Genomic DNA, 13,625 nt, shown 5'->3' with positions numbered 1-13,625 from the left:
GAGATGAGAAATGTATGACTCAGAGACACCAAGTAACTTGTAGAAGGCCACATGGCTCATAAATGATGGAGCCAGAAGGATAAGGTTGCCAGGACTACTAGGCCCTAACCATGATACTTATTGCCCCAGAAAAGGAGAGAAAGGCTCAGCTGACTAAAGACAGCAAGGACAGTTTAGGATTTAAGCAAGAACAGTACAGACACTGCAAAAGAGAGTGAGGAATCAAACATAGAAGCAGGTGGTGGCTCCAGCCATTTATCTGGGACAAGTTCAAGAAGAATGGATAGTCAGAATGAGACCACATTCTTGGTTAAATGTTTGTTCTTTCAAATCATTTTATATGTTTACCTATATGCAGAAATTAACCATTTTATATACATCCCTTTTTTTTAATAAAGTCCCAATTAGAGAGTGCTTGTACAATGCAAATACTTGCATTCACCTTGCTACTGATCATAATTATTACACTTTCCTGCTACACTCTTTCCCCTTTCCTAGTCTTGCCACACTCTTAGTTTCATTTACAGTAATTTCCATAACTTATAGTTACGTTAAGTGTTTGTCTACTTACCTGTGTATTGTCTATATCTCACCCATTAGGTGAGCAAAAGGAAACTTCTTGCAGAGAGCATGACTCACAGTGGGAGCTTACAACTATTTTTCTTGGTCGAATGAATGCTCAGTCAAGATTCTATTTCCTGATTGATTAGTAAATGTTGTTTATGTTTTGTAAACAGTAACTATTCATCAGATTTGTTGAAAATAATCTTGTTTCTTGTGTTTCTTTTTTTGCTTGTTTATGATAGATGTTTAATGCTAGAAATAAGTATACTATAATATTTGGTTTACCGTATTTCTCTTTATCATTGTGACATATTTACTGAGACATATTCACCTGTTTGGTCTATCTTTTAATGATTTGGCATTTTTTTTTAACTTTTAAATGTTTTAGAATTTATTTTTAATATATGCTGGAATTAGGAAGTAAATGATACTATTTTCCCAAATAACCTGTTTTCTCAGTTCCTAATTTTATCTATGTTTCTTCCATATTCTTTTATAATTTTAAATTTATAGTATATTAAATCAATGTACTTAATATACATTAACATCTGTTCTAGTTATTTACCTGTTAATCCTTTTGTTAGTACTTACCTGTTTTAACTATTATTGTTATATAGAAGTTGCATTCTCTGATGTGTTCTAATATCTCTTACAGCAAGACTCCTCTATCATTTTTCTGTTTCCAGATTTTCTTGCCATTCTTGCCTGGTTTTTGTTTTTGTGGAATTTTAATATTTTACTAGTTATAAATCCACTGTGACCCATAGCAGATGAAGCAACCTTCCCTTACACCACTGGGTAAATCTCTGACACTTTTGTAGTTTTCTGACATTGACAACCACATCCTCATCTTGGCAAGTACTATCTCCCTCTAGCTCTGCACTTGACTTGTTGAGACTTCATTCCATGAGTGCATTTCAGCATGGCCATTTCCCACCCACACTACTTGCCCTGTACTTTTAGGAATTTCAGCTTCTAGAATAATTTTGGAGCAGGTTATGATGGAAATAAAAGCCTAAAAATCAATGGACTAGGGTGGCATGTCATCTTGGGTAGAAATAAAGATTCAATTCAAAGTACTGGAAAATTGCATTTGAAAATTCCTTAAATTAGCCAGGATACAGAAATGACCTCAGTGTCTAACAATAGATGAATGGGTAAAGAAGATGTGATATATATGTATACATTTATGTAATGAAGCATTACTCAGCCATAAAAAAGAATGAAATCTTGCCATTTGTGACAACATGATGTGATATAGATAGCATTATGCTAAGTGAAATAAGTCAGACAGAAATATCATATGATTTCACTAATATGTGGAATCTAAATAACAAAATGAACAAACAAAACAAAGCAGAAACAGACTTACAGACACAGAGAACAAACTAGTGGTTGCCAGATGTAAGGGGGGTAGAAGTCAAACAAAATAGATGAAAGAGATTAAGAAGTGCAAACTACCAGTTATAAAATAAATAAGTCAAATAATAATAATAAAATAAATAAGTTATGAGGAAGTAGTATACAGCATAAGGAATATAATGGTCAATAATACTGTGATAGCTTTGAATGGTGACAGATGGTTACCAGACTTATCATGGTGATTATTTCGTAATGTATTTGTGTCAAATCTCTATGTTGTAACCTGAAATTAACATAATGTACGTCAACTATACTTCAATTTTCAAAATTACCTGTGTAGTTTGGCATGTACAATTTTGTGTATACAACTATGGGCAATAATGTATTTATTACAGTACATAAAAATACATACATAATAAAGTGTACACTCACTTAGAAGAATTAGAATTATCAGTACTATTAACTTCATATTTTCTCTCCCCCTACCTCCTACTACTGAGCCTGTTTATTTTTATTTAAATACATTGAATGTACTTATGAGGCAGTTTCACTCTATCTGCATGGTTGAGAGAGGGAGGCTTCCTGTTTCTTGGGTTGTTATGTTACTGGATCTTTGATTTAGGAGAGAAACAGTGTGGAAATTATTTTTTAAAAAATATGTATATATATGCCTTCTTTCAGGCTGGGGGTTGCTCTTTTGCAAACAGCAGACTATATGTATGACACAGATTTGGGGAGGTCTTGTTTAGTTTTTGTTCCAGTTTTTGATTTTACTTTTAGGCTTGAATTTTATTGTTATAAGTTTTCATATCCCTGTGTGTGTGTGTGCCTCTTCCTTTATGGAGAGAAATTAGGAGATGCTGCAGCTGAGGCTGCTAGATAAATACAGTATCACTAGATGTTACTGAACAATTATTAATAAATAATTAGTTAAAGGTTTCTTAAGTCTGTGATAGGATTAATTTCAACATCTGGAATTTCTTAGTACAATTGTTTGTAGGGATGAGTGTGATTATATGGATTAATCATTATCCATGGGGACGGGGGTCTTCATTTTACTCCTATGTCACTCTCTCACACCAAGTGTATTTGTTTCTCTGGTGCTAAATGCTCAGTATGATTAGCTAATTTTACTTCCCTGATTAGCATGAGGAGAACATTTTCATCCCTGCCTCCATTAGAGCCTGCTCTTCATATACTGATTCAATGAATCTCTCTGTAGGAAATGTATGAATGAGCCTTTGTTCCAACTGGGGGCAAAATATTGGGTCTTGAAGCTCTGCCGGAAATGGTCTTCTCAATCTTGGCGGTGACAAGACTGTGATCATAGCCCAGGACTTGAGGTGAACACAAGGAAATTCCAGTTGATAAATGCTGTCTTATGTTAAGAACTGTGCTAGAAGAGATGGTTGAGATACGGTCCTTATCCTAAAGAAGCTTCCAGTCTAGCGTGGAAGAGAAACACCTAACCAAACAGCTACATTATGGTGTGAAGAGTGCTGTAATAGAGGGATGAACAAAATGACACATATGAGATGATTAATTTTGCTTGAGCAACCATTAAAGGAGCAATCAAACAAAAACCCAAACCAAAAAAAAAAAAAAAAAGTTCCCCACTATAGAAAATCAACAGGGTAAAATATTGTGAGGAAAAAAAGATCAGCAGCAGAAACAGTAGTAAATGGAACATAAACTAGTTTCTGGAAATCTGCACAGAAGAGCTGAGTTTTGAACGATGAGTATGAATACAGGCAAATACATCCCCAAGTGGAGAAATCAGCATATCAAATGTATGTAGGTGTGAAAATGCTCACTCTGATACAAGAGAAATAAACTGTCCACTATGTGCATGTTTAGAGTATTGGAGGTAAAGTTAAAGACTCAGGATGGCCTCTGAAGCCATACTATTGATTTTGAGATTTGTTCTATGGGTGATTCAGTTATGGTGCAGAAGAATGATATGGTCATATTTACGTTTTAGAAAGAAAACTGGCAACAAAACAGGGAGCTGAGGCCAAGAGAACAGTCGGGAATAATTTGTTCCTGCCAGCTAAATGTAAAGCTGGCTTTCCATTGCTCTTTGCCTCTGGAAGGGGGTTAAAGCAGAGGAGGAAATACAAAGGAAGAAGGGAAGGAAGAGGAGGGCAGAAAGCACTCTCTGGAGCAACTTACATTCGTCAGTAGTAGAAGGGAGGAAGTGAAGTGTCCATTCCTCTTACCTTGTATGGCATCTGAAGCATGGACACAGGAACTACCTACTGGACACTGTCTCCTGGTTTGACACCTTTTCTCCCTTTGTCTCTCATAGCTGATCTTTTCACTAAATTTTAGTTAAAAATATAACATTTTTTTAAAAATAAAAGCTTTTCTCATCACCCTTCCTATCATTACCAACGCTGGCTTCCAGTCTCAACCCTTAGCCTTAGCACCCAGTCAACATCCTGAAGGACTTATTTCCCCTCTCCCTGTGGAATGCTGCCCATAGATGGTCCTCCAGAAGTTCTGCTTTCCTCCTTTTCAGCCCTGTACAAAAGCTTCTTTTGGAATGATACAAGTCCAATTCTTAGAGCAAATTTTAAAGCTCCCTCCCTCCTACCACCATGACTGCTCTTATTTACTGCCTTTGGATATAGTTTTTCTCCCTTAAATCTTTTTGATCCTCACTCCTTATTCTACACACATCAGAATCCTTTTAACCCTTCAAAGAATTCAAAGTTTAGCTCAAACCCTATTTCTTCTTACACACATTAGGGAAGGCCACACCTTTCCTTTTGTACAAAGGCTTGAATCTTTACTGAGAAAGTCCACCTTGTTTCTTTACTTATGTTATTGACCTGAAGGTTTGGCAAGTTCTCAAAAATAATCCAAAAGTCTGATAGCTCCCAAATGGGAATACATTTAGTTCACTATGGCCCCATCTATTGTGCACCGGCATGTGTCAGGCATTGTGCTACCATTCTCAGGCTGTCAGTTAAAGGATAAGTATGTCAAATGTTTGCTCTCGAGAAAAACAATTAGCAAATGTATTCATTAGAGGACTATTTCTACTTCACCTCTACGATCTGTGACTTTTCAAATAAGATACTCTTCCTTCATTGAGTTGGTGAGTTCTATAAGTAGATGAAATTGTGATGGAAGTTATGTAAATAGGTTTAAACAGCACACGTTTCACATTTCACAGCAAGAATCCGACCTCAGGAGATATAGAAATGCAATCAAACCTTCAATATTAGACTATATCTTTAACTTTGATGTATATATTATTGATTATTCCATCTGTCTTAGTGTATTTAGGCTGCTGTAACCCAGACTGGGTAGCTTGTAAATAACACAATTTCATTTCTCACAATACTGGAGGTTGGAAGTTTAAGATCAGGATGCCAGCATGGTTGGCGTCCTCTTCCAGGTTGCAGACTGCCAGCTTCTCACCATGTCCTTGCATGGTGGGACGGGCAAGGGAGCTCTCTTAAGTCTCTTGGGCATTAATTTCATTCATGAGGGTTCTGCCCTTATGACCTAATTACTTCCCAAAGGCCCCACCCCTCATCCCATCACACTGGGATTAGGATTTCAACACATGAATTTTAGGAAAATATGAACATTCAGACCATACCACCACATATTAGAAGTGCCTACCCAGGGGCTAGAAATTAGGGAAACTGTGATGCATCCTTTTTCCACACCATCCTTCTACACGTACCTGTACTGTTTTAAGATTTTTCTGCTATTACCTATAAAGGAAAGTGAAAGTAATTTCTTTCAGTTATTTCACCTGAGAGGGAAATTTAACAAATCAGTTAAAAACAGGGATAGTTAGAAATGGGATGCCTAAGGGGGACTGTCTGTAAGGAAGTCGACAAGCCTGATAAAAATTTAAGACTAAATGTATGATTATGTCACCCCCGACATTTACACCAAGAACCATCTGCCCTCTGATACTTTGAGCAAAAATTATAAGGAAATCAGTTGTAAGGAGTCAATTCCATTAGACAGGAAACTTTGCTTTCCAAATTACGGGAACTTTGTCCCAGAGGCATTTGAATATCACAGGGAAAAGCAAAGGATTAAGCTTCATAAGAAAGCAAATAGTACCCGATGTTATGATCTTTGGCCAATACTTTCTAATTCTTGTTTTTCATATCTTTAAATACAGAATCCCCTTCACCTCCAACTGAGTTTAGAAAATTCATTAAGTCCTGATGCTGATGTCACTGTCTCAATCCTGACCATGAACAACTGGTACAATTTTAGCGTATTGCTGTGCCAGGAAGACTGGAACATCACTGACTTCCTCCTCCTTACCCAGAATAATTCCAGGTTCCACCTGGGCTCTATCATCAACATCACCGCCAGCCTCTCCTCCACTGAGGACCTCTTGAGCTTCCTGCAGGTCCAACTTGAGAGCATTAAGGACAGTACGCCCACAATGGTGATGTTCGGCTGCGACATGGGAAGTATCCGGCAGATTTTTGAAATTACCACCCAGTTTGGGGCAATGTCCCCTGAGCTCCATTGGGTGCTGGGGGATTCCCAGAACGTCGAGGAACTGAGGACAGAAGGTCTGCCCTTAGGTCTCATTGCTCATGGAAAAACAACACAGTCTATCTTTGAGTACTACGTACAAGATGCCATGGAACTGGTTGCAAGAGCTGTAGCCACAGCCACCATGATCCAGCCAGAACTTGCTCTCATTCCCAGCACGATGAACTGCATGGATGTGGAAACTGCAAATCTCACTTCAGGACAATATTTATCAAGGTAGGATGCGAGGCTTGAGTTACATCCCCATTCATAGGACTCTGACAGGAAGTAAAATTTCCTTATGTATCTATTTCCCTTTTGCAGAAATCTTGACTCTGAGTAGCTTTAAACTCTAATAATATTTCTGAAAGGTGTTCTGGTTACAAAAGGCTAGGATTTCATGATCTGTCATGTGGAATTTGGTCTATAGACTTGTAAGCACATGGTAAGGAGAAAACATTTGGTCCTGCTTTTAAACCCTGGCTTAGTCCTACACTAGCTGTATGTTCTCAGCAAAGTACTTAAAAATTCTGAGCCTTAGTTTTCTAATTACTAAACTAGGGGGATATTGAATAGCTTGACATATTATAATAAAGAAACCATAGAATTATACATGAGAAGTACCTAACACTGTGCTCAGCTCATAGTAGATGCACAGCAGATGTTTCTACCCTGCCCACTCTTTCCCACATCAACAGAATAGGACAAATCTCTGCACGTGTACAGAGGAAAAAATTAGTCAAGCAGGAGACACTTTTCTCTCCTCCGAGGCCATGATGCTTAACGCGGTGTGGAGTAGTGGGTAAAGACTTAGACCCTTGAGCCAGACTCTCTGAGCTTGGATTTTTGCTCTGCAACCTACTATTGGCATGACTTGGTCAAGTGATTTAACTTCTCTGAGCCTCGGTTTCCTATGTCCTATGCCCATTTACATAAAAAGTAGATCCTACTATCCATGGAGGAGTTGTGATAGACAGATGGTAGAGATGGATAGATAGATAGATAGATAGATAGATAGATAGATAGATAGATAGATAGATAGATAGAAAGAACAAACTAAGAGTTCCACAAGAGTAATATATATATATATATATATATATATATTTTAGGTACTATATATATATTTTAATTAGCTACTTTTCTTTTCCAGTTCCTCAATCTAGTTCAGAAGCTAGAATGAAAAACCTGTTTAAGTAAAGTTATAATCCATCCTATAGACATAGTTTTCATGATCCCCAGAAAAAGGAGAATGTCCTTAAGGGATATTTTTACAAGAGTCCTAAATTTTTTTCTGAAAAGGATCACCTGTGGTCAGAGAGAAATATTGCTGTTTCAGAGGCAAAGGCTTAGCCATAGCCTGGCCCCATTTTCAGGTAGTTGCCTTGGAACAGGGGTATCTGTGTTGAGGAACACAGGAAGGTCTCATGATGTCTTGCCTTTAAAAAGACACAAACATTTGAGAAAAAGCAGAAGGTCCCAAGCATTTTACATCCATAATTTCACATATATGGATTGAGCACCTACTGTGGGTGAGGCAACATGCTAAATGCCATATATATGGCAGAGTTTAAGCATAGCCTACACACTTCCTAAAGAATGTTCTTACTAAAATAAAATAATTCAAAGTTCATTTACTAGGAATCTATTAATGATAAAATAAGATGTTCTATCATCATCTGAACTTACCGTTTTTCCCATATTGTTTTTGAATTTTCTCATCTGTGCATGTTTTATTTTATAGCTACTATCCAGATTTAATCTACTATTTTTGAACTAGCACATAATTAAGGCTCAAGATTTTATCTGGGGTAAGAAACATTCTCCTTCATAACAAAAATCGAAGCAAAGTCTTTAGTTACAATTCCAAATAGTGATTATTTTGGAGGGACAATCTTAAACAGCAGACAGGAAGAACCACTTGTGAAACTATATTAAATTATTTGTCTTTCTGTCCCATATAAAATGGAGAACCCAAGAAAATTAATTCTGCTTGGATCCTAAAAATGTTTAGAAACTGCAAGGAGAAATATTTGTTGACTCTTGGGTTGTTTATACTTTAGGGATTTATTTTATCAAGATAAAACTAATCTCTCTGCCTCCTCAAAACTGAAATCATATTACAGTTTTGTGCCTCCTTCTATAGAGATCCCATGGCACTTTGTACATGAAATTATATGGTGGTACCTAGTCCATTCCATCATCTTTATTTATCTATGTATCTGACTTCCAAACTAAAATATAAATTCTATTAAGTGGAAACACTATTATTCAGCCTAATTTAATGCCAAGCACATAGCAGCTACTGAATAGACATTTATTGAAATTAACACAGAAAGAAGAAAAAAATTTTATATTATATTTACTTCCTATACCATTTGTTGCTGTAGAATAATAATGGATGGTTGATAAATAAATTTTTTTCTAAATTAGAAACAGTGGGTTTTTAAACTTACCTGGATACCGTCTGGTTTCCTTCTTTTCCTTTTTTTTTTTTTTTTTTCATAGAATATTAGGTTAGTGGACAACCTCTGCCCTTGTGGTTATTTCCACATGTTTATTCCACAAACTCTGAAAGCTGTAAAGGAAGAGTGTGAGGGTTGGATCCTGGCAGCAATTCACAGTGACAATATTTTTATCCCCTTGGATGTGTTTGAGAATGAACTCAAAGAGCTTCAGGAAATATGCCTAGGACTTCTTAAACTCCCCGAGGAAGACAGTCAAAGAGAAAGTTTCAAAGTATTCAGGAAAGGGTCAAGGGAAGTGGGCAAAACCCTGGAAAGAGTCTTTATAATGAATAACTGAAAAGCTGCCTTAAGCTATAAAACATCTGTGGATTTTTCATCATCCTGATTTATTTTGTTGAATATAGTCTTTTAGAAAGTTCGTGATTCTCAGTCCATAAGTCACATCTGCATACAGTAATTTTCTTAATTGTTCCCAAATTTGGTGAGGCTGACCCTACTTCCTCACTGCATAATGCAAGTCGTGAGGATAATGAGCCATGAATAGCAAGTGTCTGAGTTGTGCAAGCTTTCATTTCTCACAGTCATTTTCGGTTTAGGCTGACAGAGTTGTTAACATTTTAAAATGTTAATGAAATCCCCCCAAACATGGCTTTTTCAACATAGGCCTTTAGATTAGAAAGATCATCTCTCATGGCAGACTACGTAGACATAATTACAGGTAAAAAGGATTTTATTCTTCCTGGGTCCCCACATGCCAGAGCAAACATCCATCATAACTACATGTAGACAAAACCACTTGGGGGCCAAGTGCATACAGTGATCTTTAACAGTTTATTTGCAAGTTGTTTTATTAAATGTTAATGACTTGAAGCCATGATATCTATTATTTAACAATAACTTCACAAATACACATGCAAGGGTGTTTTGTGTGCAGTCGGTGACTATTTGTTGAACTTGGGGTGAGGTAGACAAAATGAAGTTGTATCCTGTCCTTTTGGAGCTGACAGCCTAGAGCATGAGGTTGAAAAGTGAGTCAATGGTTATAAAACAAAGGGATATGTAGCTCTTAAAAGTAAAAATAAGCTCAGATACACAGAGGAGGAAATAACTAACTCTTCTCGGAGAGCTGATGATGAGGCAGAAACACTAGAATTGAGTCTTGATAAATGATTAGGAGTTTTCCGGTTTGAAGGAAATCCACAGGCACAGAAAATGGCATATGCAAATTCATCAAGATCCAAAAGAGTAATTTAGTACAGTTGGCACATACATTGCCCATGAAGAGGTTCTGCCGTGATTCTGGAAAAGTTGTTCGTCTGAGAGCATGCCACACAGGGGTTTTATGCCAAGCTTAGAAGTTTGCATTTTATATGCATACTGGATGTCACTTGAATAGTGGAACATTAGCCGTGACATATTTATAAAATCATAATCCTTAACAAATTAACCAAATAAAATAATACAGCATAAAATCCTTGCAAGTAATTTTTTAAACCATTAAGATATAAAAATTGTTTTTATTTCTCAAAATTGGTTTTAGCCTTGCCCACATTTATTCCCTTATCTCATCCTAAACACCAGACTCTGGTGAAAATTAATAGAAGTTTGAGGACTTGCCTCCTGTTCCTAGGATTAGGATTTGCCCATGCTTATCTGAAGGCCCTGGGTGCTAACGAATCTATTGTTCCTGGAGAAAGAGCTCCCTGAGTTATTCATAGTCTGGTCAAAGTCAGTTATCCTTTCTTTCAGAATTCCAAGAGCCTAGACATTGATAGGCATCTTGTTCCACTTGACCTAAGACATCCCTGACCCTTTGGCTAATTAATCATGGTCCTGATAGTTATTCTAGCTTCTTGGCAGGCTATGGAATATTGCCTTTCTTATTTGAATAGCTTTCTACAGCTCAGTTCTATATCACATAGGCAGTGTTTAATTCATTTACTCGTCCACAAAAATATGTTGAAGCTTATTAATATTAAGCTCAGCCTTTAGCTTATGCTGGAGACACAAAGAATAGAAAACAGGGGCCCTGCTCCCAGGAAACTTACAACCCCCTTCTTTTGTTCTTTCACCAAGAAATAGCTTCTCTAATTATCCGTATTTTTTATCCATTTTCTTTGACCTAGCTTTTGGTTACCATTCATCACTGGAACAACACCCATTCTACTCGTGATTATCCTCTGGCATTGTTAGGCCCCCTCCTCAGTTGTCCTTAAAGAATGGTCCGTTGTGCTAGAGATTCTTTCCCTCCAGGCTATGTTCATCTTCATGCTTACATGGTCGAGCAATACCCAGATTCACTGGCTTTTCATTAACAGTAAATGTTGCTTTATTTATTGATTTTGCACATATTATTCAGAACCTATTATGTGCCAGGTATTATGAGGCACTAGGAAGCTTCAGAAAAAAAAAAAGACCAAAACAAATACCCATTCAAAAGTCTCAAGGGGTAAACTGATGATGGTCCCCATTTCATTCCTGGATACTAAAAGAGTTCCAGAAGAACTTGAGGTGGCATGATAGAATTCTAATTTGGGGCATTCCCATTCACCTTTACAATAATTTATGGGCATTGTGACCCTGGCAAAGTTATTTAATCTCTGGAAACTTTAATTTCCTTAATTATACCTTGAAAAGTTAAGTGATATGCCTTAGGTCATTCAGTTAGTACTTTATAGAAGAAGATTTAAGCCATCTAAATCCAAGTTCCAGGTCCTTTCAGAATTAATATAAACTTTCCCTAATTGGTATCCCATTACTTTGTGATTCATGGTCTTTCAGCCAAAAGCTATATAAATCAGGAGGCATGATTACCCATGTACAAGTGTTCTTGTCCTAAAGACCTCTACCAAGCCAAACTAGTTAGCCTATATGTTTTAATATGTACTCAAAAGAAGTGCACCGAACATGTAAGCCAAGGGTTGGATGATGTGAACACTGGCTCCTTGGATCCCCAAGGAAAACTCACCGCTATAGGGTGACCTAATGTGTTCAGCTGTTTACTCCCACAGTCACTTTCTCTGAAAGGATACCAAGGAGTCAGTACTTGTAGAAAACATATGCCTTGGTGTCATGAATCTTAGGGACTAACACTTCAGGTCTGGGTTTCCAGATGTTTCCCTGTCACTGGACTAATTTAGCTAAATACTTTGAATTTGCCCTGGCCTCTATGTCACTTAAGTCATGCTGAATCTAAAATTTTCTCTAAGTCATGAGGGCCTCAAATAAGGAATACTGAAAAATGTGTATTCCCTCCAGACCCTATTTTGATGAATGCAGCTTAAACTTGCCTAATCTAGCTTCCAGCAGGTTTTAAACTGTGGAATTTCCCAAAATTAGGAGTGCTTCCAAGTTTTAATTCCTGAGAGGAAATTGTGATTGTAATCTTTGTTGACTTTTTTACTTTATATTCATCTACTATAAAAAATTTGGAAATATGTACAAAAAAAAAAACAAAGGTTGCAGGCTGTACTCTGAATTCCAGATCTATCTCAAGGCCATTTTAAGCTTCAGTCCCTACAAGCCTTCAGATGGATTCTTGACTGCTAAATACTACGTAATATCCCATTGCCAGGGCTGTGCTAAGGGAAGGGATATCAGCACCTGGACTAGGGTTGGAGCCAGATCTGGAGAGCTAGAATGAATTAAGGGTGGGGTATTACATGAAGCAACAAGGAGCAGTCCAGGAGATGGGCCCAGGCCATAATTGTAGAGAAGAGTCAAAGTTCATGCCAAAAAACGAAGGGAAAGGAAATCAACCTAAGAGTATGGAACAGATCTGACTACCATGTGGGAGAAAAACATGCAAAGAAAAAAAAAAAGCCAGCTTGCGAGTTGTGCCACAGGAAAGCAGGAAGAAATGAGCACTACATTCACGTGTCTGATTCCTTGATGTAGTGACCCCATCACACACAGCAAGGGTAACATAGCCCAAAATGTATATTAAAATAGGACTCAGTCACATAAATTAGTATTTTTCTCCTCTTGGGGAAAAAGTCAAGAAGGACAGTTTCAGTTTTAAGTAACTAAATTTTGCAGATATTAGCAAAACAGACCTTCATGGTTTAGATGATGTATATATGTACATTTAGTATGTTATTAAATTGCTGTTGTCCATTAGCAGATAGAAATCTATTTTAAAAGATGAGCTCTGTAAGTTGTTTTAAAAGAAGATGTAATCAATGATGACAATGTGTGGGGCCCTCTGTTATAAAGATTGAAATTTAGCAATTTCCAATTCCTATTAAATTCGTTATCATCAGAGAGTTTCCCAAGGAACTAATTTCTATTTTTGATACTATTCATTATTCAAGAGAAAATGTATTGGAATTTTAATGCTTCAAATAATCTATAAATTGCAAATACACTGACTTCCTGGCTGATTGAGCCCCATTCTTCTGGCAAAGTAATGCGGTGGTCTTGAAGAGACACACGTCTGATTTGAGAAGGCATGTGTTTAACTGCATTCACCCCACAAACGACACTGAGCAGTTTCTCTGGCTTGGTACCACGTTGTGCCTAAGATCCAAAGATGACTCAGTGCAGTAGGTACTTAGATGAACATTGAAGTCTCTTTCAGCTGGACAGCCTGCCGTGTTATGAAGCAGAGCAGCGGGAAAAGGGAGGATATGTTCATTCCTAACAGCGTCTCTATGGAAGAGACTGCTCGAAATATGGAGAATGCCAAAAGCCGTGCCCTTGAGGATCTTACTG

The 13,625-nt window shown here is 37.2% G+C and overlaps 1 protein-coding gene across 1 annotated transcript in view; it reads left to right on the top strand.

Moving 5' to 3' along the window:
• GRIN3A (glutamate ionotropic receptor NMDA type subunit 3A) overlaps positions 1-13,625 on the top strand; it is a 145,349-nt gene that overhangs the window by 44,034 nt on the left and 87,690 nt on the right. The window contains exon 2 of the mRNA XM_031450120.2: positions 6,080-6,684. Within this exon, the coding sequence (XP_031305980.1) occupies positions 6,080-6,684 (605 nt within the window). The remainder of the gene's footprint in view (positions 1-6,079; positions 6,685-13,625) is intronic.

The sequence above is a fragment of the Camelus dromedarius genome, chromosome 10, assembly GCF_036321535.1.
Source record: "Camelus dromedarius isolate mCamDro1 chromosome 10, mCamDro1.pat, whole genome shotgun sequence".
NCBI classification, from domain to species: domain Eukaryota; kingdom Metazoa; phylum Chordata; class Mammalia; order Artiodactyla; family Camelidae; genus Camelus; species Camelus dromedarius.
Note: the sequence above shows the minus strand (reverse complement) of the source record. Positions and strands in the feature narration are given on the sequence as shown.